At 42.7% G+C, this 25,737-nt stretch overlaps 1 protein-coding gene across 6 annotated transcripts in view; it reads right to left on the minus strand.

The window, feature by feature from the left end:
- VGLL4 (vestigial-like family member 4) overlaps nucleotides 1-25,737 on the minus strand; it is a 165,102-nt gene that overhangs the window by 41,849 nt on the left and 97,516 nt on the right. For 5 of the 6 annotated variants that reach the window (XM_011952306.1, XM_011952305.1, XM_011952307.1 and 2 more), the window contains one exon: nucleotides 4,240-4,429. In XM_011952306.1, coding sequence (XP_011807696.1) covers nucleotides 4,240-4,429 — 190 coding nt within the window. Of the gene's footprint in view, nucleotides 1-4,239; nucleotides 4,430-6,697; nucleotides 6,954-25,737 lie in introns of those variants that run through there. The other variant, XM_011952309.1, reaches the window with a different exon arrangement.

Consider the following 25,737-nt stretch of genomic DNA (forward strand, 5'->3'; position numbering starts at 1 on the left):
AAGTATAAAAAAAAAAAAAAAAAAAAAGGTCAAAGAACTGAAGCTCACCAGGTCAGTACATCCAGACAAAGAGATGCGGGACGCTCCTTCATCATGATTGTGTCCTTGCTCCTCCCAAGTTCCTGTTTGTTAAATCTTCTTTCATTTCTTCCCTGCTATATAAACCCCTAGCTTTAGTCCATCGGGGAGATGGATTTGCCCCATCTCCTGGGCTGCAGCACCCGATGAAAGCCTTCTTCCTTGGCAATACTCCTCATCCCAGTCATTGGCTTTCTGTGTGGTGAGCAGCAGGACCTAGACTAAACCCCTGGTGGTTCAGTAACAATATCAACAAAAAAATTAATAAGGAGTTCAAATATGCCAGGTCCTAAGAGGCTGGAATAAAATCCCAGGAATTCTAATTTTCAAAATTCTGAAGAAATCACTAAGGAAACCTCTCTTTATTCCCCTTCCCTTAAACCGGATAGAACTCAGTGCTACTCTCTGTTGCTTCTTTTTTTGAAAGACATCGTCTCGCTCTGTTGCCCAGGCTAGAGTGCAATGGCATGATCTCAGCTCACTGCCATCTCTGCCACCTGGATTCAAGCAATTCTCCTGTCTCAGCCTCCTGAGTAGTGGGGGCTACAGGTGCACACCACCACACCTGGCTACTTTTTTTTGTATTTTTAGTAGAGACAGGGTTTCACCATATTAGTCAGGCTGGTCTCAAACTCCTGACCTCATGTGATCCACCCACCTCAGCCTCCCACAGTGCTAGGATTACAGGCACGAGCCACCTCGCCCGGCCTCTGTTGGTTCTTACTCTGGCTCAGAGCCACCTGATCTCTCCATCTTTCTACTAGAAAATGTCTCTATATGATGGTTATAATAAAATGCAGCCAAACCATGCACCTTTCAGGCCTTGATAGCTAGCTACTGAAACTATTTTTCTTTCTTCCTCCCTTCCTTCCTTTCTTTTTTAGAGGCAGGGTCGCCCTTTTGTAACCTGGCTGGAGTGCAGTGGTGTGATCACAGCTCACTGCGGTCTTAAACTCCTGGGCTAAAGCTATCCTCCCACCTCAGCCTACCAAGTAGCTGGGAGCACAGGAGCACTCCACCAGGCCAAGCTAATTTTTAAAATTTTTTGTCGAGATGGGGGTCTTGCTATATCGGCCAGGCTGGTCTCAAACTCCTGGGCTCAAGCAATCTGCCTGCCTCAGCCTCCTAAAATGCTGGGATTACAGGCATGAGCGAACACACCCAGCCAAAACTCTTTTCCAAGAACACTCCTTTCCCCAGAATTATTGTGATTGCTTTAGTGATAAAATACATCACATTTTCATTGTACGTCATTAACAAACTCTAAGAAGATAAAGCACAAAAACCATTTTGTAATCTCCTTAAAGAGACAAATACACTAGGCTATTCCTTTTCAAATAATTATAAATCTGTAATTTATTGCAGATAACTTAGGCATTAAATATAAAGGAGGGAGATGCTATAGCCCAAACAGGAAACATCTCATCAAACAGCAGCACTAAATACCCTACAACACGAACAAGTAAGACAGGCAGCATTTTTCCAATCTGCCTGTGAAATGTCATGAGGCTCTTAGAAAACACAGTACAAACAATGGTAATGTTACTAAAATTAATAACTATCACACAGTATACAAGTAACACTCAGAAGGACCTAACCTCACACTGATTGCCTTTCCTCGTTAACACTGTACAATTAAAAATGGTTAAGAAAATAAATTTTGTAATATATATATTTTTTACCACCATAAAAAAAAAATGAGGGGGGAGCCACCTGGCTGGTATAAGGGAGTCTGAGAGACGGAGTCACTCCTATTTCTCTTTTCCTAAAACTTTGCATAATAATGTCAATTTTGACTTACACATAAAATTTGGTGATTCTATTATTTACACTTAAAATTACTTATAGTGTCATAACAGACCCATACATCAAGGTCTTATTTGTAGCCACCAAGAGAGTTACAAAATTATTTTTTCTTTCTTTTTTTTTTTTTTTAAACAGAGTCGCAGTCGGCTCACTGCAACCTCCGCCTCCCAGGTTCAAGCAATTCTCATGCCTCAGCCTCCAAAGTAGCTGGGATGACAGGCATGTGCCACCACACCCGGCTAGTTTTTTGTATTTTTAGTAGAGATGGGGTTTCCCCATGTTGCCTAGGCTGGTCTCGAACTCCTGGCCTCAGGTGATCCACCCACCTTGGCCTCCCAAAGTGCTAGGATTACAGGTGTGTGAGCCACTGCGCCTAGCCACAAAATCATTTTCTGAACATTTTAATATTCTAATAATAATATTAACAATGACTAAAGCTGAGTACTTACTATCTGCCAGGCACCATACTTAAGTCCTTACAGTAATCCTATAAGGAAGGAATTAATATTATCTGCGATGAAAGATAAAGAAAGTGGGATTTGAATCCAGGCATTCTGACTAAAAGGCACATACTATCAAACATTAAATCTACCATATATACATATGTATATATTCTTATTCTCTATCATCATAACCAATATCTGAACAATGGAATAAAAATAACAGCTCCCATCAACTAAGTGCTATACTGTGCCAAGCTCTTTGCATATTTTAACTCTAGTCCTCATAATAGCTCTATACATTAACTATTGTCATTGTCATTGTCCAATAACAAGGACATCACTGTCAAGGATACGAGGCCCAGCTAAATTAAGTGACTTGTCCAAAGCCTCACAGCTGTTGTGTGGCAGAATCAGGATTTAAATTAAGGCATGTTCATCCGCAGGCTGCCTTCCCCTTTCTTACTTATGAAAAGGAAAAAAAAAAAAAAGACCAAATGCTGTTATTTGGGTTTGGGAAAAGCGGATGGGAAAGAACAAGAAATTCGTAGGAATACAAGGATGAACTGCAACAGTTGAGCACCCAGGAGTTAAGCGAGCCCTGCCTGCGGAGTGCATTGTTTGCAGGGCCTTCCTGCTGGATTCCTGATGGTAGCAAATTCCAGGGCTCCAGACTGCAGGCTCAGCCTCTGACTAACACTGCAGTGATTTATTTGAGGATAAATACCTCTGTCAGTGTCTTATGACTGAACACAACAGTCCAAGCTGACTGGAACGAGTGGAATGCAAGGACGCTGGAGCTGAGGCAGCAGAGGCGGGAGCTGGGCCACCTCTCTGCGGAAGCTCTGCCTCCAAGGAGGAGCCCTCCCTGCTCTACCTTCCTGTGGGGAAACAGCAGCGCCCTCAGGAATTGGAGCATCTTGAATAATGAGGAAACACTGACTCATGCTGGAGTGAACGCTTGGGAAGGGGGAAGGAGGAGGACCTCTGTACCTGTACACGCAAAGCTACTCCCTCGGATACTCAGTGCAACCTTGCCAGGATTGGCAAGATAACTCCGAGAACACCAACTGCCCTCACCACTGTCCCCGCAGACTCTCTGGGCAGCTGGTGGGGTGTCTCCAAGTCCTGAACACTGGGGAGAAGCCTCTCCCTTTGCGAGGAGGGTGTGTGCCGCGAGGAGAGTGCAAAGGGGAGAAGCTGGATGCACGGAAGCGGGAGGCTTTCCCAGTGGAAACACGGTGACGTCGCACAGATTCAGAGACCTGTAGTTTCAACCTGTGTTTCACAAATGACAAAACTGAGGCCCAAAGAGTTGAAGCAATTCATGTCAAGAAGGTAGACAGTGTCAGTGGCACATCAAGGACTGGCTGGATGTGATGAGTGGCACCTTGTCATGAGCATAGGAAGCTGGCTTCCCTTGATGGGAAGGTCCCAAGTTTGTACCAGGGGCACGTAAGGTGGGACGAACGCTTCTCGGTGTGTACAATCCTAGACTCCTGAGCAAGAACATCACCGACGTCTGCTCGGTCAAAAAGTTGCTGAGCTTTCCTTCTGTTTGTCTGGTGCATAATGACATTCACTAAATGTTGATTCCCCTAAAAACAATCAATAGGTACAGGCAAAAAAAGCGAAGCTTAGCAGACGACTACTCGACTACTTGCAGAAGTTATGGCATTGAACACGCGACAGGTCCTACAAGTAGGCTGGAGGGAAGTCAGACTTCCCATCTCACTACAAGTTATCAAAATGAGTTTACTACCTTCTTCTTGGCAGATGAGCACTATTTTTGTAAATAATATCCTTTTCAAATAAACTATGTAAATGATAACATCAGAATTAGCACAGAGTTGCAAAACAAATAGGGTCCCAGCACGAAGCACCGTTCAGCCAAAATAAGAACAGAGGAACTCACAGATGGGGGCTGAAGATGCGACTCATCTTGGAGACGTGGTCGTTGTCACAGTCTAGGTCCTCATCACCTGGCTCCATGCTGAACTTCCTCTTGCTGGGGCTGATCGGGGGAGGGCCAGTGCGGTGACTGCTGAGGGCAGAGGCCACCGGCAGGGTCTGCATTCTGGGTTCTCCCCTGAGAGCAGCTTCACCTACACAGAGAGAGATGATGTAGTCACTGAGCAGGAGAAAGGCCCCCATCTCAGTCCTCCAGGCTCCCCGCCCACCCAGCCAGCCCCTTGCAAAACTACTCCCAGTGGAAAGTTTTTGGCAATGGGACGGGGCCGCCTGCCATCCTCTGAACATGGTTTGAGTGCGGTTAGCTGCCAACCATGAGACATTTGACATCAACGTGGTTTTCTAGCACAATCACTCTTTAGGGTAGAGTTTAAAATAAAAAGTTGCAATAAAATAGCAGGGGGGAGGCAAAAAGCATTTGCTGTAAACAATTTCAAAAGTTAATTTAAAATACCAACGGTCTTTTCACGTGTGGGTATTCCACCCGATACGGACAGGAGAATGACCTCACTGCATTCATGAAACCATTATGCCCAACTCACTTTTCCTGCTTGTTCTGTTTTTTTTATTATAGTCTTGGTATTTAATTTCTTTTAAAAGAACGAGGAAAGTTTATGGGCTAATAGTTCGCACATTTGCCCCTAAAGTTAAAAGAAATATAAATACATCGTTTAATGGGAGATAAACGTTTAATTCTTATAGTACACTAAAAATTGCACATTAAAATATTATCAGCACAAAACTTCAGCACATAACTTATCACAAGCATAATATGTAGGTAGGGGCAGTTCTGAAACATGTTTCGAAGTTAGGCAATCAAATTAGGGTCCAAATTTCCATTTGATTTGACATCTCGGCGTTTTTCATTACTATTTTAAAAGGTTTTGTACTAGGCAATCACTTTGTGCCTCATTGTGAATTAAAATAAGCATAGCCTTTCATAGTAATAAAGGTTGTGTACTTTCTAAACTTTATAAAGATGAACGATTAAGAGAAAACTTCAAACTTTCTAAGTCACATGGGGGGAGCACCTAAATTTTTCACAAATAACCCTTTTATTGTACTGTACATTTTGGTCTCTCAGACCTGACCAATTTTGTTTCCATTTGGTCACAATTTGAGAGTAATACGAGGATAAAGTCAACTTCATCTGAGGCCTTGTGGTACCTAAGAAAAGGGATCTTTGTTTGCCACCACTAATTTTCATATCATCACAGATGTGTGGACAGTGTCAACAGGCATTTACTTCATACACATATGACAAATATGATTTTGTTGGAGAAAGGAGTGAGGAAAAACCCTCTGAATATTTACCAGGAAAAATAAAAATTTGGCCAATTTAGCCAGCAAGATATAAACTAGCAAATATACAGTGACCCATAATACACCTCCAGCCAGGATTTCTTTTAAGGATTCTGGCCCCAAAGCAAACTGGAACTTTCCATTTTAAATGAGATACCTAAAACACAGGCCCCACGCTGGCCTGCCACACTCAGAAATTCAATATGATCTTGGTTGGCCTATACTCCCTATTTAGTAACTTTTCATTTTAAAAAACAAAAAAAGCAGTGCTCATCTTTATACTTTCATAAATTAGAAAAATATCCCTTCTAATTATCTTGTGATACTTCCTCCTCCACAAAGAGAGAAGAGGGTGTTCCATGGGAAAGCTTCAGAAGCCCAAACCCAGCTAACTTTCTGGGAAGCCCTGATGATACCCCCAGGAATGCAGCAACTGCAAATCAACCCTCATCAAAATGGTACCAGCTGACCCTCCTCTCCACGCAGGGTTTCTCAATACCCCTGGCAGGATGCGAGAGGATGAGGAGTCCTCGGGCTTGGACCCCCAAGCTGTGGTCATCATTTCATTAGATGCCAGCTGTGTAGCAACAGGGGTTGCTATGGAAAACAACCACTACAGCAACAGACTGAAATCACTCCAAAAAAGGAGCCATCACTCATTCCACCAGCATACACTGTGACGTGGAAAGCAAAACCCTTGGGTTAAGAACAACATTCCCACTCCCTTCCCCAGTTTCCAACCTAGTAAAAATTCTCGTGCTTGTTTGCATTTTTAAGTTCATCCAACAGATGCACTGCTTATCTTTAAGACTAAATCACTGATGTCTAACATAGAAAAACATTCCACAAGAATCCTCAGAAAACACTGGAGATTTGGGGGTGGGATTGGGGCTGGGGCTACAGGCCCCATGAAGGCACTCTAGGTATCCTTCACCAGGGACTGTGACAGAAGCCTCCACCAAGTCCTCCGGAGACAGTGGTAAATGCGTGCTGTAGCACTTCAGCTTCTCACTTTGACGGCGCTGGAAGGACCCTGGGAAACACAGTTTGCCTCATTTGATGGATGACGAAGCTGTGCCCCAAAACATAGCGTGACTTACCCAGGATCCACTAGTTAACAGGTTAGCTGGAGGCAAGAACCCATGGCTTCTGCAATCAGACAACGCCTCATGGTAAGACTGGGCAGCCTTAACAAGGCTTAGAGCAAAGGAAAAGAATCTGCACAGAAGGTCAGAGACAGGTCCGTTCAATTATGTGCCTTTATGCATCTTTGGGGCCCCTCCCTAGATGGCCCTAACCCAACACTTGTATTTTAGACAGGAGTGGTAACAGTTGTATGCGTGGTGGGTTAAAATTATTTTAGTAAAACTGAGGCAAACATTTGGTCTAGGAGAAAAGACACGTGCATTGCAATCTTGACTCTTCCTTTATTTAGGATGGGGTGAATGTGGGCATGTGCTTCCCCTCTCTGGGCCTCCCTCCCTACAACGAGGGGCTAGACTAGCTACTGTGTCATGTTCTTTCCAACTCTTAGAATTACTGATGCAATTCTATGATCAACAAGTGACCAACCAACTAACCAACATTTACTAAGAAACTGTTACTTGTGTAATGGTGAACTCAGCAAAACTCGAGGTATGTGCCTCAGATGTTATTCATCGAAAAAAACAAGGGTGACCCTGGGATCAAATAAATTTGGCAACCGTGAGACTGAACAACTTTCACAGGAGTTTAACTACAAGCTTTTCTGTCATCTAATGCATCTCAGTCTCTGAGATGGAAACCCAGCAGAGCTGCTTTCAATATCCCCCCAACCCCGCCCCCGCCCACTGCCCCCCACTGCCAATCTATTCCTAGTATTCCTCTTTATAAGCCCTAAAAATTTCAGCCCAAAAAGTTCAACTAGACTCATCAACATTCCACAGAGAACTTGTTCTTCCCCAAATCTTCTCATTTAAGTTCATGCATCCTGCAAAACCACTTAAAATGCCTCCTCCATCAGGCTGTCCTTGATTCCTCCAGCTGAAAGTCATCTCCTCTTCCTCTGAACATCTATAGAAACTTATCACTCTGGTGTTTCCCTCCCTACTTTATTTTGTGCTTCTGGAAGCAGGTGGCATTTAATTCATCGAATAAACCTGAGAGTGCAGAGCACACCACCTTCCACACAGTAGATGATCAGTGAATACTGACCTACTGAATCAATGAGGCAAGGCGATAGGGCGGGCAGTTTACAGAGCTTTAGGATATGTTAAAGGTGCTACAGAATAAGGAGTGTTAAAATATCTATTTTAAAATATATGAAGAAGTCTTACAACAATTAAAAAGATAACAAAAACAGAAAAGGATTTAAATAGGCATTTCCCAAGAGAAGATATGAAAATAGCCAATAAGCACATGGAAAGATATTGTATTAATCTGTTCTCACGTTGCTGATAAAGACATACCCGAGACTGGGTAATTTATAAAGAAAAAGAGACTTAATGGATTCACAGTTCCACATGCCTGGGGAGGCCTCACAATCATGGAGGAAGCCGAAAGTCATGTCTCACATGGTGGCAGACGAGAGAATAAGAATGAGAGAAAGGGGTTTTCCCTTATAAAACCATCAGATCTTGTAAGACTACCACGGGAACAGTATTGGGGAAACTGCCCCCATGATTCAGCTATCGCCCGCTGGGTCCCTCCCACAACACGTGGGAATCAGGGGAGCTACAATTCAAGATGAGACTGGGTGGGAACACTGCCAAACCATATCAGATGTCCAACATCGTCAGCCATCAAGGAAATGCGAATCAATACCACAAAGAGATACCACTAACACCCATTAGGATGGCTATGATCAAAAGACAGAATACAGAAGTGTTAGCAAGGATGTGGAGAAGTTGGAACATGTGTACACTGCTGGTGGAATTGTAAAGTGGCATAGAGAGGTGAAGCCAGCTGGACTTGTGGGTGGGGTGGGGACTTGGAGAACTTTTGTGTCTTACGAGAGGATTGTAAAATGCACCAATCAGCGCTCTGTGGCTAGCTAGAGGTATGTAAAATGCGCCAATCAGTGCTCTGTAAAAACGCACCAATCAGTTCTCTGTAAAATGGACCAATCAGCAGGACATGGGCAGGGACAAATAAGGGAATAAAAGCTGGCCACGCCAGCCAGCAGCAGCAACCCATTCAGGTCCCCTTCCATGCTGTGGAAGCTTTGTTCTTTCGCTCTTCACAATAAATCTTGCTGCTGCTCACTCTTCGGATCTGTGCCATCTTTAAGAGCTGTAACACTCACCACGAAGGTCTGTGGCTTCATTCTTGAAGTCAGTGAGACCAAGGACCCACTGGAAGGAATCAGCGAGACCAAGAACCCACTGGAAGGAACCAACTCCGGACACAGCATGGCCACGGTGGAAAACAATCTGACAGCTCCTCAACTGATGAAACATAGAGTTACCATATAACCTAGCAATTCTAGTCCTGGGCACATAACCCAGAGAAATGAAAACATGTCCACACAAAAGCTTATACATGATGTTCATAGCAGCATTATTAAAATAGCCAAATAGTGGAAACCACCAAAATGTCCATCAACTAACAGATGTAAAAAATGAAATATCCATGATGAAATATTATGCAGCTATACAAAGAAATAAGATACTGATTCAGCCACGGCACAGATGAACCTAGAAAACAGTATGCTGAGTGAAGGAAAGCAGACACAAAAGGCCACATACTGTCTGATTCCATTTCTATGAAATGTCAGAAGAGAGAGGCTCACAGGCAGAAAGCAGGTGAGTGGGTGCTGGGGGCTGGGAGAAGGGGGAATGTGAGGTGACAGTTCATGGGTGCCAGGTTTCTCTGGGGAATGACAAAAACCTTCTAAAATTGATTGTGATAAAAGTTGCATAACTCTAAATATACTAAAAACCACTGAAGTGTACTGTAGACTTTAAATGGTTGAATTGTATAGTATGAGAATTATGTCTCAGTAGAAATGTTACCTCTTCCTCCTCCAAAATAAGAATATATTTATAAGCAGTGTGAGGCTCCAATATCATTAGATTCTTTTTTCTCTCAGGCTTTTCACACTAAACTATTAAACAATTAAGAACAGGCATTCATGAATTTTCCCAGAAATAAAAACAAATCTTTTGTTATTATAGTTACATCTCCCTACAATATTAAGGTCAAATAATTTTTAAAACGTTATTTATTAAGCTAAAAAAATCAATTCAGTGGACCACTTGAGGTGACTTGGGCTCTTGGATGCATCAGATCCTATAAAGTGGCAGTTCAGCTTTTAATCAGTATGTCGAGTGCCCGTGACACGCTGAAGGCTGTCCAAAGTACTGTCACAAGAATAAATGGTGAAATGTGTACAGAACCTGACCACAAGGGTGGGAGGCAAAAGCACATACACCAAAAGGAACTTATCTTGGGAGCGCAAGAGGCCTTTTCCTCTGGTCCTAACGTGTATTCTAAATTTCACAATGGTCTGGCAATTGAAAAAGGAGAAAAGATTATCTTTCTTTTTCAAGAATAAACAGAAGGAAGATCTGAGTTGAGTAACCCTGTATTTTAAGCTTTACAAGTTGGCTTCACTACAACTGTTGGTTTTACTTCTTTCAACTTCCCAATGACAACTAAAGAAGTTTTATTTTTTAAATGTATTCGGCCTTTTACATGAAGATAATTTTATCTAGGCATACATTAGAAAAATGCCTAAATAAAATGAAGAAAAATGCCTAATATATACGAAATTAACTTCTGTAGTTATTTGTCATGGTGGCAGTTCTAATGTATGGATCAAAAATATTCCTTCAAATTTCCCCAAAGAAGATAGGCAAAGATTTTGGCCTAAGATTTCACAAGAATCAGCATGTTTATTTCAATGGCAGAGAAGTTTAACAGAGAGAAAAGAAAAAAGACCATCACCTCGCTTTATGCTGTGCTATAATGTGATTTTGATAAAATATCACAAGAAAATTCTGCTTTCAAAGTCAGAATGGAAAGAGGGGAGGAGCACAGGGAGGAACCGTGGAAAATATAACCCCATTGTGTAATCCTGTTATTACCATATCTCAAAGATTCTAAGACTATTTCCTACATTTTCATATTGCTAAGACTGAAGTTTATCTTACAAATAATTGGCATGTATTAACAGCCAAGATTGCTTCTTTTTCAGTGGGACATAAAATAATGATTCACACAGAACCTAACTCCAGAGGCTTCAAAATAGCACTGGTCTCTTCAACCTCCATTCTTTTTCTTTTTTGGAGATGGAGTCTCGCTCTGTCACCCAGACTGGAGTGCAGTGGCGAGATCTTGGTTCACTGCAACCTCTGCCTCCTGAGTTCAAGTGATTCTCCTGCCTCAGCCTCCTGAGTGTAGCTGGGACTACAAGCATGTGCCACCATGCCCAGCTAATTTTTTTTTTATTTTTTAGTAGAGATGGGGTTTCACCATGTTGGCCAGGGTAGTCTAGAACTCCTGACCCCAGGTTATCTACCCGCCTTGGCCTCTCAAAGTGCTGGGATTACAGGCCTGAGCCACCGAGCCTGGCCTAACCTCTGTTTACTCATAAAATTAAGTGTTTTGATTAGATCAACTTGACAGCCTACTTTTGGCTCTAATGGACTACGTCTTACATAATAGATATATCTTCTAAAGTTAAGTTTCCTTTTACTGCTAATCAAGAAATACTTTCCAAACTTTTACAGAACACACTTTACATAGTGGTAGAAAAAGCAGATTCAACAAAGCGATCAACTAACAAAATTTTTTGAGATTAGCTAATTATTAGCATCTCATGATTAAGGGAGATTTCATTTAAAAAAACAAGGACTCTTCTAGTTCTCAAAAGTTCCAGCTGCATTCATTTATTCGAATACTACAAGAAAGTTGTAGCCAGCTGAAACCTGAGACAAACAGAATCTGGTCCACCAAATGCAGATTCAATTTTCATAGAACAGAACAATCAAGGCCATGACCTTCAACACAGAGATGGGCGAGTGATTGGGTTTCAGGGGGATTAATGGATTCTCTCGGGGTAAGGCTGCGTTAGCATGGGAACCCGGGTCTCGGCCACATGGCCCTTCACCAACTGTGTGGGCCCATCGCCAGACTGGGGTGTAGGCTGCATAGAAGGTGATGGCATGGCTCTGAGCAATTAATCAAAATAATGGTATTTATGGGCATTTTCTGGAGATTAGACCAACAGCACGGGGTGAAATGAGAATGTCTTTATGGAGAAGGAGAGGGTAAACTATACTCAAATGTATCTTGCTGTAACTTTTAGGGATATATTTTTGACAAAGATCGCTATGCCTTGCCGAACAGAGTTTAAGTCCACAATTTAAATCTCCACTGTGTCTAAGGCTTTATGTTCGTCCCCCTTCCCAGCCCCTTTATCATGTTTGAACCTAAATCAAAGAAGCAAAACCATAGCTCAGTCGGCCAAGCCAGCTGCACTGCACTGATGTGTCTCCTTCAGGCTGACCACAGTCCATGGCAACCGACTGACATCATGTCCTGGCGAGAGGGCACCCTGGTAAGAGGACCCAGCTCCCACATTCCACGCCCCTCTCACATCTCACCCTCTCGTCACTGTGCAGGGCAGAAGCCCCGGCAGCCACGGCTTACTCACTTTCTTTCAAATAATACTTCTTTGTCTCACAGTCGAGCAGCTGGGGAGAAGACACCGTGAATTCAGTCTCCTTCAAATTGTTCAACTTGTGGCTAGTCCCATTCTGGCTCCCTTTTTTCTTTTTTTATAGGACGGCCTTTGCAATGCGAGCCAGCAGATAAAGGCCGTGACGTGCTGTCTGCTCAAGCGCAAGGATCGCCTGCAATTCCCCCAGCCCTTGGGTGGCAACACAAAGCACCTCTCAGCCCCACCTTGCCTCAGGGAGCCGACTGGGCTGGGAAGAGCTGTGCAGGGTCCACACCCTGGACTCGGCTTGCTGTGAGCAGCTCTATTCTTTTTTTTTGAGAGCAAAGATGAGATTGTGTTGAGAGAGTACAGCTTCTATCTTGGACTGCTAATAATATAGTTAAGGGTAACAACAGCACAATAAAACTGGTAGAAGTGAAACATAAGCCATCTTCACTAGAATTTCAAGGAATCTAAATCATTTCATACACACTATACTTTATAGAAGCCTTCCTGTATCTTCTCTGAGTGTATTTTATTTTACAAGCATATTGCAACATTATCTATTGTTCTGACTTTTCTTAATGCAGCCCCATGAGGGAGGCAGGGAAGAAGAGCTCTCGCCTTGCAGCCGAGGAAACTAGTGTTTCAAGAATTAAGTGAATTTCCCAAGGTCGCAAAGCTGATTAATGGAAGCACTGGAAGTAGAAACCTGGGATTTAGACTCCCCAACTTCCATAATCTTTCTAGGTGTGCAAGATGCTTCACTGGTTGAGGAAAATAAATGGGAGGAAGACAGTTGAGGAGGGAGGAAGGTGAACAAGAAGGGGAGGGGGCGGGAGGAAGAGGAGCTTATCAGCTGAACCATGCCCACCCCTGGAATTAACACGTTAAAGTTCTAAACCCCAGTACTGCAGAGAACATGGCTGTATTTGAAGACAGAGACTTTAAAGAGGTAATTAAGGTGAAGTGAGGTCATTAATCCAATCTGACTGTTGTCTCTCTAACAAGAGATTAGGACAAAGACACATCACAGAAGGGCCACCATGCGAGGACATGGGAGAAGAGAAGGCGGCCATCTGCAAGCCAAGGAGACAGCCCGCCGGAGAAATAAGCCCGTTGACTCTCTGATCTCAGACTTCCAGCCTCCAGGACCAATGAGTTAATACATTTCTGTTGTTTAAACCACCCAGTCTGTGGAATTTTATTCTGGCAGCCCCAGCAAACTAATCCAGAGAGGAAAGAAGAGAGGACAGGACTGACACCTGGTTCTGACACCAAGGATGAACAGCTGCCACGGTCCCATCTGTCTGACCTAACATAGTGGGACCGACTGAGATGAAAGCAGCTGAACGTACAGATGCCGCTTCCAGACCAGAACCACCTGAGCACAGGAGGAAACAAACACATGGGCTGGCAAGGGAGGAGAATGGGTTTCCTGGCTGGGCACTGGGGAAGGGTACAGCTGCGGCCTGGCCCTCTGACTTGTTGATCATCTGCCCTGCACTAGCCAGAGGAACCTGGACCTCCCAGTAACTCTTCTGCTTGCCTGCAAGTGAGGAGGACTAGGTTTGTGTTCACCAATCAGGTTGGGGCCTCCTTTGGATGGGGAGGCAGTGGGTCTGGGGTGGGACCTGCCCCCAGACAGTACTGATGATGCTGGTGCAGGACGGATGGTGTCTGCTGGCGCCTCTGGTTTTAAATATTAATAGCTATAATTTTACAGGGGCTGAGGAGAAAAGATAAAAGAATGCCAAAGAAATTATGTCTATAATTCTCAACATCCATTGTGAATATACACTAAAGTGTTTTTTTTTAATAAACTGAAGTTCTCTGAATACCAAAAAGCACTAAAAATACTTTAAATTAAAACTTGTTATCACATCCACACATTGTTACTCATTTAATCAGCAAGTTCTATACTGCTTAAAAATCATTTTATTATCTTCAGGGCTAACAAAAGTCCCTGCTGTCTCATTTACCCTGTTGGATTTAGTTTACAACTGAACTGTATCTTGACAGATTATGTAATACTGCAACCTCCATGGAATTAACACTGAGTAAGTGGGGTCAAACTAACGTCTTACTATACGTATCATTTCAGCTTGAAGAAAACTCTGGAGTGTAACACAACACAAACAGCCTGAAGATCAGCTGATCTAGGTTTGAGGCTGGGTTTTAGCTTTGTAAATCGTACGATTCAAAAAGATCAAACACAAAACAAACAAAAAAGACCAAACACTCATCCACTTCCCTGGTTTCCTGATGCAGACTTAGTAATGACACCTACCTTCTATTCTTGGTCCTCCATTCCCTAGACTCTGGCTCTCAGGCAGCCTCAGAGGCCTCTGAGTAAACTAGGGAAGGGCAGTCCCGCTTAGAGCATGAGCTCTGCTGTGGCCGTGCTCGTGCAGGCTGAGGACTGCCATCCGCCTGAATATTACAACAGCGGTCCAAAGGGTCACATGCGCTGACATGGCCCTGACACATCACCAGTGAACCTCAAGGAGACAAAGCCAGCTCCGAACCTTTAACACCAAGTGCACAGTCCTCCTCAATGGAAAAGGCTCTTAAAGCCTGGCAGAAATTCTGCATTGTATTTACTTGCAAATCTACTTTTGTAACATTTTACTGTTAATGAGAAGGAGGAGAGTTATGAAAGTAAATTATTAGCAGATGGTATTGGAATCAGGCACTTTGCTAGGGGCTCAATTTCCTCCCTGGTAGAGCTTATAAATGTTTAGAAGGAGAGTAGCTGGATGAGGGTAAGCAAAAAAAAAAAAAAAAAAAGAGGCTTGTTTAAACCTCTCCAGAGGGACTCTGGTTGCCACGAAACAGAGGGATGAAGCTGGTAATGGTATGACCTCTTTAAAATTTAAGTGTTTTGGTAAAAATACTCAAAAATTTTGTCTGCAAGCCCTGTGCCACGTGACAGGTTAAGCACCAAAGGTCATATGCTACTATCTGCATTTTCAAAACTTTTTTTAACTGGAGGGAGTTCCAGAGGGTACCACTTTGCCACAGGCCCTGAGATGGTGGAGTCCTGGAATCAGTCACTGACCACTAGAGGAGGAAAAAAGACACAGTCTTGGAAGTGCAGAGAGAAAATGGAAAACTAAACTTTCCCTCTTCTGATCTCCCATAACACGCCGAGCTGCTAGAATGGCCCTGCCCACAGGCTGTCTAATGGAAGAATTCGCCACGTGCTGCTCTTCTCTGTAATACCTCGCACACTGTCCCAGATACTGTTCTGGGAGGCATGGAGCAGCTCATTCATTTCTGTATCTCTGGGCCAGTGACAGAGAAACAGTAGAAAGTGGACTGGGGAGTCAGAAAAATGTATGATCTTAGCAGTCTCTTCATCTCTCTTGAGCCTCTATTCAACTACCATGAGGGATTTCTATGCGAATCAATGAGAATTTATAGAAAGGCCAGCCCAGAACAGGCAATTTATTTATTACACTGTTGGTTGGACTCCATCTGTTGGTGCAATTCCCATTTGAAGGATAAGACGGCTGAACAAAGGAAACCTCTAACTGTCCTCCTTCCTAATCATGAGAGGCCCCCTCCTCGAATACAGTCAGCACCAGCCAGTGGAAGGGGTCAGAAGACACAGTGCCCGAGAGCACAGGTCAGTGGGTGCTCCGAATCTGCTCTACCAGGAGCTGGCTACATGATCTCCGCGCGGCTGCCTGACTTTCTATGACTGTTTCCACATGTGTGAAATGGCAGTGTGAACAGGCTCAGAGCGATACTCGGCACGGGGCCGCCTCCTCCCCACACACACTCTGGACTTACAGGCTTTCTTCCATGCACCTTTTTCCCTCCCTAGAATGTGTTCAGAAGCCCTCTCTGCCAATGCATACGCACCTGCACTTTCAAAACCCGACTTGAGTGCCTCTTGTCGGCCTCAGCCCCAAGAGCACCCCTTTTGGTGCCATCTACCTGGGCTGAGCTGCCTGGCAGCATCCCATGTGACATGTGCTGCTGGCTTCAACTCAAAAACTACTCGTTTCTCAGCAATACCATCGTGTGTGCTACCACCAAACAGGAGATCTTGCTCTCTGTAGTAGGTTCCAGTCCAGACCCTGAGGAGTAAGATGGTGGTCCCGGAAACCAGTTCAAATTTCTCACTGTCATACAGAGTGCTGAAGAAAGGCTATGTATAGGCCCCCTGATTCTGATTGTGAAATCTCATCATCAGCTCCAAGCCCCCCACGGAGCTGCAGGGAGCTGGGAGGGGACACATTCCCAAGTCAGCTATCTTAGTCAGCCGTTCAGGTATCCCACGAAAATTCACTAACCCACTGTATTCCTTACTATCGCTAAATATGTTGGTTTCAGAAGCCACAGAGTGAATTTTCCAAGGATTAAAACAGGACGCGAAGTTCAAAGATGTCTCAGTCCTGACACAGTGGAAGCAGCATTAGGGACTTGGGCATGCACACCATTCGAGGGCCTGACAACCCTGAAGACAGGTAAAGCGAGTAACTTAAAGTCAGCTTCAGTAAACCTTACTGCTGAAACAGCTAAGTGCCCAAGTAAATCATTGTAATCTTTCCAACTTTTAATTTCAAAAAATTTTAAAGCTACCCAAAGAGTTGAATGAGAACAAGAACATCCCATTCTCTTTACCTTGATTCACCTATCATAGCATTTTTGTCAGTTTGTTTTAGCTACATGCATACACATTTTCTTGCTACGATTTTTGAAAGTATTAGTAAGTGGGAGACATCTTATTTCACCCATAAATAAGTACTTAAGAACAGGCATATTCTCCTTCAGAGCCACAATACCATTATCACACTCAACAAAGTTAAAGTTGACATACTGTCATTATCTAATGTCCAGTTCACATTCCAACTTCCCCAACTGAACTGTCTCTTTTTGGTGGCAGGGAGGGTTGGGGGAGGACTTGATTAATTCAGGATCATATGCTGCTCAGTGAAGTTGTCATGTCTCTTCAATCTCCTTTCATCTAAAGGCATTTTTTTCTCCTTTGTGACACGGATGTTTTTAAATAATGCAGACCAATGAGCTGTCCCTACAAATTTTGGTGGCCTAATCATTTCCTTATGATTAGATCTGAGTTAAATTTAATCTTTTTGGCAAGAATACTACCCAGGTGATACTGTGCGCTCCCACCGCACTGCACCGCACAGGAAGGACCTGACACCAGCCCATCCCATTGCTGGGGAAGTTGAGCCTGCGGTACACACAGACCGCTCCGTTAGAAACAAGTAAGCTCCTCCCTTTTGTAGTAATAGTTAGGGGGTGTGAATCCTGTCACTGTCACTCAATCACATACTCATTTTTTTGTTTGGGTTTTGTTTTTCTATTTTTTTTATTTCCCATACTCATTTATTACGTACCTTTTATTTGCAATTTGACAGTGCAGAGCTAAGCTGGATTAAACACAGGGTCCCCAGTTACAATTCAGCACAAGTCCAACTGGGGACACGTTTTCATACAAAAGACATTAAAAGAAAAATAGACAATACAATCAGGAGTAGCTTATGCTTTGCCTGGAATAAAGCAGGTGCTTAGCAAATATCTGTTGAATAAGGGACCTGTATGGTTCAGGCAAATAAAAGCTATTAGGCCAAACTGCATCCTTTCTGTTCTTCCTTCTCACATCACCTCACCCCTGGGGCTGAAAGAAAGTCTTCCAACATGGCCACCCTGCCTCCCACCATGAGAGATCGGGGTCCCTGATTGATTGGATCGCTGGAGTAAAGGCTCAAATGCCTCAACCTTATCAGCCCATCTCACCCTATCTCTCCAGCCTTACCCATCTCTCTCTTCTCTCCCCCTCCCCTCAGACTCCACTGCTCCTACCCTCTGCACACGTAGGGGATGCCTCCCACCTCCCCTCCCGCCTGCCTGGAACAGTCCTTCACTTTCAGGTCTGGTCTAGAGTGCAAGTCCCACCTCTTCAAGCTCTTCCTCAGCAATAAGTGTTCCTTGATCTTCAGTGTCTGAAAACATTTACAAGCATCCTGCATTATGGCTCTTAATCCTATCGCTTAACTGCGATACTATTTACAAACATTTTCACAAGGCTGGAAGTCTTCAGGCCACTTCCTAGACCCAGCTCATTCCCTAGGGCCTCCTTTCCTTCCCTAGAGCAGGCTCCAGGGATAAGCCCTGTCCTTGTCCTTTGCTATGTTCTTTCATAAAAGCTCCCACCCATGCTATCTTATTGAGACAGTCCTCATCCCAAAATGATAGTGAAGTGGGACTTGTGTCCCTGCCACATCACCCCAGAAACGGACACACGGACGTGGAACCCTTATTTAAAAGGCTCATTGTTGAATCCAGTCCCGTCTAAAGAATGTATACAATTTAGGACTGGCGGAAAAAAATCAGAGGATGTGGTTCATTCACAGGCATTGTTGTGCCTGGGATGTTTGTAGGACTACTCCAGGAAATAAGGAAACACACAGATGTTTGAGATCTGGTCTTTGCCTCAAGGAATTTTAGTTCTAGTGGGAGTGATAACTTATGGAGATAAGGAACTGTAAGGACTGAACATTATAAATGCCAAAATAAACCAGATGCTCTTGAAATAAGTGAATTGCATGGTATATTAGTCATATCTCAATAAAGCTGTTACCAATCGAATATTGAGGACCCCCAAAGAGCTTTTGGTTATGTAGGTTAATCTACCAACGTTTATCATAGTAGGAATTAAAATGGGGAAAGTTTAAAAATATTAATTAATTTGAAATAAAAAATAAAGAGATGCACTTTTTATTTAAAAAAAAAAAGAGCGATGCCACATACATTTTATATGAGGACGACAAGAATTCTAACTCTAATAGGAGTGGGATTTGAAAAACGGGCAGGATTTGAACACTTGGAAATGATGGGTATGAGCATTCCAGGCAGGTACAAGAGTATGAGGCAAGGCAGAGAGCAGGAATGATGCCATCTTTGTGTGAGAGCAATGGGACTAGAACAATGGGTTTGTTTCTTTAGACTTAAGGCTGGATACAGAGAGGTGGGTCAGATAATAAAGGGCTCTGAACACAGGTGAACGGCTGAGACCTGACGAGTCAGGTCACTGACAGGGAACCACTGTAAGCATTGACACAGCTGCAGGGAGGCTTCCGTGAGGGGTGCTCTAACACACTGTGCCAGATGGGTGCACACACCTGAGCTAGGAAACAGGGCAGGGACGCAAGCGTTAGGTGAGGAAGCTTCAACAATGTTCCTGTCAGTGTGGATGGAAAAGAGGCAGGCTGAAGACACATTTTAAGGGAAGATCAGAGAGCTGGTATTCCAGCTAGTATTAATACATTCACCTGATCTTTCCAAAACACGCCACCCTCAGCTTCTTCCTGATAACTCTCTCAGTGTTGATCCTTCCTTGATATAAATTGAGAAACTATGAGATGAACAAGCCAGGAAGCTACACTTGTTCCCTAGCTTATCAATATGTAACAGGGAAAAGAAAGAGTGAGTTAGTGCTAGAACGCCATATTTTAAGTTCCACAGGTTGATCTAACAAAGTCTAATTAACCGCTCATATTTACATTTTAATCACTGTCAGGTGACGTTTTTATAGCCTAGTAAGATTCCATTTTTATTCTTGGAGAAAACTGTCAGTATACTCATTCTCTTTAAACAATTTAGATGTCTACTGTTTGATGGCAGGGGTTGTGCTAAGAGCTTCCATTTATCCATGATTAATCAACATTTAACAGATATTTTCTAAAATCTGAGTTGTGAAGAACATCAAACAAGTCAAATAATAATGCATACAGAAGGAAAAATCTGAATACTGATTTTTAAAAACTGACTCCAAAGAAATCTACCTATATTAAAATAAACCAATTCTAAAAAAAATCATCCTTCATTAAATTGGTGTCAGGCTAATATACAGATATGTTGGGTTGTTCACAGTATACAGTATATTGTGGAGTGCTTTTACAGATAAATTTTACTCAGTAATTATAGTTTATGTAAGCTATTATTAAAAAATGTCTGTATTATCCAATAAAAAATTAAGAGGCTATTAGAACTGAAGTCTGTAAGTATGTGACTAGCTTGAGAAAGTATTAAAATATTTATTAGAGAGTTACTGTAGAGTCAAACAGCTAATTTCATACATGGGTAAGTAATTAAATAGCAAAATGTATTTATTTCTTAAGAAAAATGGCTTAATAATGGTGTTCGGTATAACCAAAGACTAGGTAAACCTGTGAGCTGCTTTTTAAAGGGCGATTGCAGACTTATTCCACAGATCTTAATGTTAATTGGAAATTGTAAGATCCTTATGCAAAAATTATACGCTATCAAGGACTTTTTGTTTCCGTACCAAGCTCCAAGAAAAGAGACTATTAAATAATAAAGGAAAAAAGTCATACAATTTAACCTGAAAACAAATATTCCATTAGCATGTAAAATTTAAAGTGTTTCCTAAATGAAATCATCCCCACGATGCCGAGAAGTTTTCTACTCGAGTGTGAAGGTGAAGGGTTCCCCAAATTAATTAACCTAAACTATTGAGGGATGGGGATGTTGCTTACTTTTTATTTCTATTTCTTTCCGTCCTCCCGACCTCTCTCTCTTTTTACGTTTACATTACCCAATGAGCAAATTTTATCAATGAGAAGCCAGGAAGGGCTGACTCCCTTTGGTATATTTACTTAAGATATAAAGGCCAATCAACCATTGTGCTCAGAAAAGTTGTGGCCGTTTCTGAGCCTACTTCAGATCTCTCCTTAGCTCCAAGTGACTTATTATGAAGCCAAAGAAAGAGGAAAACTGAGCTGATCAAAGGCCGGGCTGTCATTAAGTGAAAATGATGGAAGATGAAAGGCTTGCCCTGCACTTCAAAGGTACAGCTGAGCTCGGGTGAGCTGACAGCAAGCGTTCAGGGATCAGAGAGGCAGGCTGTGGCTTAATGGACTAGATGACATTCCTAGAGCCATTCATCTTTATACAAATCACGAAAAATAGAAACATAATGACAAACATGCATTTAAATGCTTTCCTAGTGGATATAAGGAAGAGTGGGTAACCCAAAAATATAAAGTGACATACATCACATCTACACTTGCAGAATATAAAATAATGAGGTCCAAGAACTGTCGAAGAAGTTGGCATCTCTAAGCAGTGCAGAATTACATGTTAACAGTTTTTCCTTATGCCCTAGGGTGTGTCATGCAATGAAGCTTAATTTTGAGAGACCATGGATGCAGCAGTCTCACTTCCCTGGTGGGCTAACGCAGAACACTTGGTGTGCTGACGTGGAAGGGCAGTCAAAGTTGCTTAAGACTTAAGACTCTGGGGTTAAAGCTGGTCTAGAGCCACCACAGGGCTGGGGAAGGAAGGTCAGAAAAATCAGGCCAATTGATGATTACACAATATTCCCCTTATTCTACCCCCATTCACCCCTGCACAGTGCCCTCCCACCCACACACAGAACCTCAGCAGACAGAGGACCCTTTGGGCAGCAAAGATGTTACATTGTAAGGGGCCTCAAGTCATTAACTGGAATCTCCTTTCTTTTTCCTCTGTAGGAACCAACATGCCTCTAATCTTCTAAGACTCCCTAGAATGACTTTAACACATGCAACAATCTTATCTACACTTCTGGTCATACTGGAGACTTTTCAGGGAATTGACTGGGTTTTTCCTCCCTATAGTTTATTGTTAGTGACAGCAGCACCTGCAAAGAGGAGAGACAGAGAAGAGAGAGTGCCACTCCCCACCCCCCTGCAAATTAGTAATCAGGATGTTGGGTAACACTGAGTAGAGATGCTCTAGAAACTTTGTATATGTGAATTCATTTCATACTCCTATTTACCTGTGAAGTAGGCACTATCATTAGTTTCATTTCCAGGAGGAAATGGTCACCAAAAGTAGCTCAGTAACTTGCCCAAGGTCACAGCTAGAAATAGGAAAGACTGGATTTACACCCGAAGGTCTGGCTCCAGGGACCACGTCTCCAACTCCTATACCACTCGGAGGGGTTTCACAGAGCAGATGGTGAAGGCTCAGCAGGAGTGTACCAGTGAACAAAATCCTGCAGGGTCGGCACAGCCTGAGGGGGCGACAGCACAGCACCCCTGAGCCAGCAGGGTGAGGGCAAGGGAGAAGGATCAGCAAGAGGTGCTGGGGGGGCAGGGTGAGCCTTGGTCATCCAAAGGCATTAGCACCCCAGGGCCTCTCAAGTAAACATTTGATCATACGTAAAACCTTTGCTTGCACCTCTTCCAATCAGACCTGCCACCACCAAAACTCTCCTCCTCTATGGAAATTCCAGAGCTACCTTTTCTACTGAGCCACGCTAAATAAAAGAGCTGGGACTTATTTCGCGGACTATTTGGCAACAATGACAACATTCAAGCTGGACAGCCAAAAATTCACAACTCCCCTTCGCCATGCCTGTCCTGGGCCCTTGCTGACCACCTCCACCTGGAATTCCATCCTCTCCTTCCCTCTCACCCCCAGGACCCGACTGTCCCATCCTGTGTGCACACATCATCCTCTGTAAAGATCATCTGAATGTACACATAGGATGTCAGTTTGCTTCTTGTAAGATAGCTAGTACTGATTATAAAGAAACCAACAATTCCAGATTGTCAGCTCCTCAAGAAGGGCCCTGAGTGGGGTGTCCAGGGAGCAGCAGTGAATGCCCCTTACCACCAGACACAAAGTCTGGCACTCAGGTGTTCTCTGAATGACTGACAGGTATCATTAGTAAGGTTTATAATTGAGCTAATACTTCCCACAATATTTTAATGTAAGCAAATGCACACAAAGAACTCTGCAAATAATGGAATGAATGGAGCAACAATATTCTCCACATTAAAGTCTCCAACTTTTATAATAGCTTTATTGATATATAATTCACATGCCATATAATTCACCCATTAAAGTGTCTGACTCAATGTGTTTATAATTGGGGTTGTGCAACAATCACCATGCTCTAATTTTAGGACATTTCTTCACCCCCAAAAGAAACCCATACCCATTAGCAGTCACTCCTCATATTCTCCTCTCTCCAATGCCTAGCAGCCACTAACCTACTTTCTGTCTCTATAGACTTGCCGATTCCAGACATCTCATATAAACTCAATCATATAATGATTTGGTGTCTTTTGTGTCTGGTTCTTTCACTCATAATGTTTTAAAAGTTCATCCATGTTGTAACATATGTCAGTACTATATTTCTTTATATTGCCAAGTAATATTTCATTGTATGGATAGACCACATTTTATCCATTCATCAGTTGATGGGCATTTGGATTGCTTCTACTTTTTAGCTATTATAAATAATACTTCTATGGACATTTGTGGACAGATTTTTACAGGGCTGTTTTCTATTATCCAGTATGTACCTAGGAGTAGAAATGATGGGTCAAATGGTAACTCTATGCTTAACATTTTGAGCAACTGCCAAACTGTTTCCAAAACAGCTACACCATTTTACATTCCCACCAGCAACGCATGAGGCATTCCAATTTCTCCACATCCTCACCAACACTTGTTATTGTCTTTTTTATTTCAACCACCCATAGTAGGCGGATCTCACTGAGGTTCTGATTTTCATTTTCCTAATGATTAATGATGCTGAGCATATTTTTCTGCAATTGTTGGCCATTTATCTTCTTTGGAGAATTGTCTATTCAAATCCTTTGCCCATTTTTAAATAGGATTATCTGCCTTTGTATTGCTGCGTTGTAAGAGTTCTACACATATTCTTAATACAGGTCCCTTCTCAGACACATGATTTATAAAAAATATTTTCCCATTCTGTGAGTTGTGTTTTCCTTCAAATCTATTATTATAGTTACCTACAGCCTTCAGAGATACCAACTAGTAAACTTTACAGAAACCTAACCTTCATCTTACCTCTTTAACAAAGTTTATGAATTTGATTACAAATGTTCTTCTAAATGCCATTATTTTCCCATCCTGTATCTTGACAGGTCAGCCTATGCTGAAGCCCCAGCCATTGCTAAATACCCACCACCTACAGCTGAGTAGCAAACTCCTGGGTAATAAGTAACAGTGATATTTACCACTGACATTCTGGCATTTCAGAAATTCAATCTGTCTTCCCAATGCCTTATTTTAATGGTTTTTACAAAAAAAAAAAAAAATCATACTATTGCTAGATGGCAGAACCTAACGTGTGTTTGGCCTACCTATTTTCTTTAAAGCCATGCTGACAATGACTGTTAAAACCGCTCCCAGGCTAGAACGCCCCTCAATTGTTTCGGCCTCGACACAAGGTCAATGGGGACTAGAGTAATGAAGAAATAAAGCAAAACTGAAACATTTTAATTTGGGGTCTACAAGACTATATTAACTTCTAGCCAATTAAATGGATGAGTGGTTTGCAGCCACTGACATTTATATTTCATGATTAGTTCTCCAGGCCCCTTATTCTCTCTGTGCCATTAACTTTTAGGGTGTAGCTCTTTGTCAGTCTCACTTCAATCATGCTTTCGAAGGATTATAGAATTAGCAATTCCAGTTTTTATGGCACGAGCTCTGTCAAATCAGAGAGACAGATGTGAGCTCATGTAACTGAGAGGCTTCCATCTGCTGGACTGAGAACTGAAGCCTGGAAAGGCTCTTGTATTTCCTTTCTTACGCTTCCTTGGGCTGTTCCAGCTTGGAATTACCCATTTACTTACACACTTGGTATTTGAGCAAATATCTTAAATAGCTGAGGTATCAACCTTTCTTGTCAAAGGTGGATGGCTACTCACCATCCACCTTTTAGTTATGGATTCCTATGGTGGTGACAGAGGAGAAAATGATGTCACCTCATACATATCCAAATCCTGGCGTCTGCAGGAACCCACACCGAATCAAGTTCCCTCACTAAGTTAACAGGTTATCCACTGGAATCACATCAAGGCTCTGTCGACTGGCTGGAAGGAACAGAAGGAAGAGCCTATTGAATAGAAGCAGCAAAGGATTTTATTTTCAGCAGAGTTAAAATTAGGTGTTGTATACTAAAGAGAAATTAGTCATCCTTTGGTATATATACTCAGGGGATTGGGTCCAGGAATCCCACCGATGCCAAAATCCACACATACCCAAGTCTCAAAGTCCACTCATAGGAGAAGCTGGCCCTCTATACACATGGGTTTCACATCCTGCAGTATTTTCTGTCTCCAAATGGTTGGAAAAAATCCTGAGTCGAAGTGGACCCTCAAAGTTCAGATGGTATTGTTCGAGGGTCAGCTGTATATTCTTTCTCTCAGGATTTTCTGTAAGTTGGGAATGCTGAAAATTTCTACAACTATCTAGGTGTAACTGTCTGCATGTGACCAATGTATTTCTGAAAATTAGATAGTAAATTAAGTCTGGTCATGATTTAAAGGCTCTACTGAGCTCCTATGTAAAGCAAAAGTGGTTCTCAGTTTAATTTCACCAACCTGTGGAAATTTTTTTTTTTTTTTTGAGTCAGGATCTGTCATCTAGGTTGGAGTGCAGTGGTGCCATCATGATTCATTGCAACCTCAA

Source organism: Colobus angolensis, unplaced genomic scaffold (genome assembly GCF_000951035.1).
Source record: "Colobus angolensis palliatus isolate OR3802 unplaced genomic scaffold, Cang.pa_1.0 Scaffold34, whole genome shotgun sequence".
Taxonomy (NCBI): domain Eukaryota; kingdom Metazoa; phylum Chordata; class Mammalia; order Primates; family Cercopithecidae; genus Colobus; species Colobus angolensis.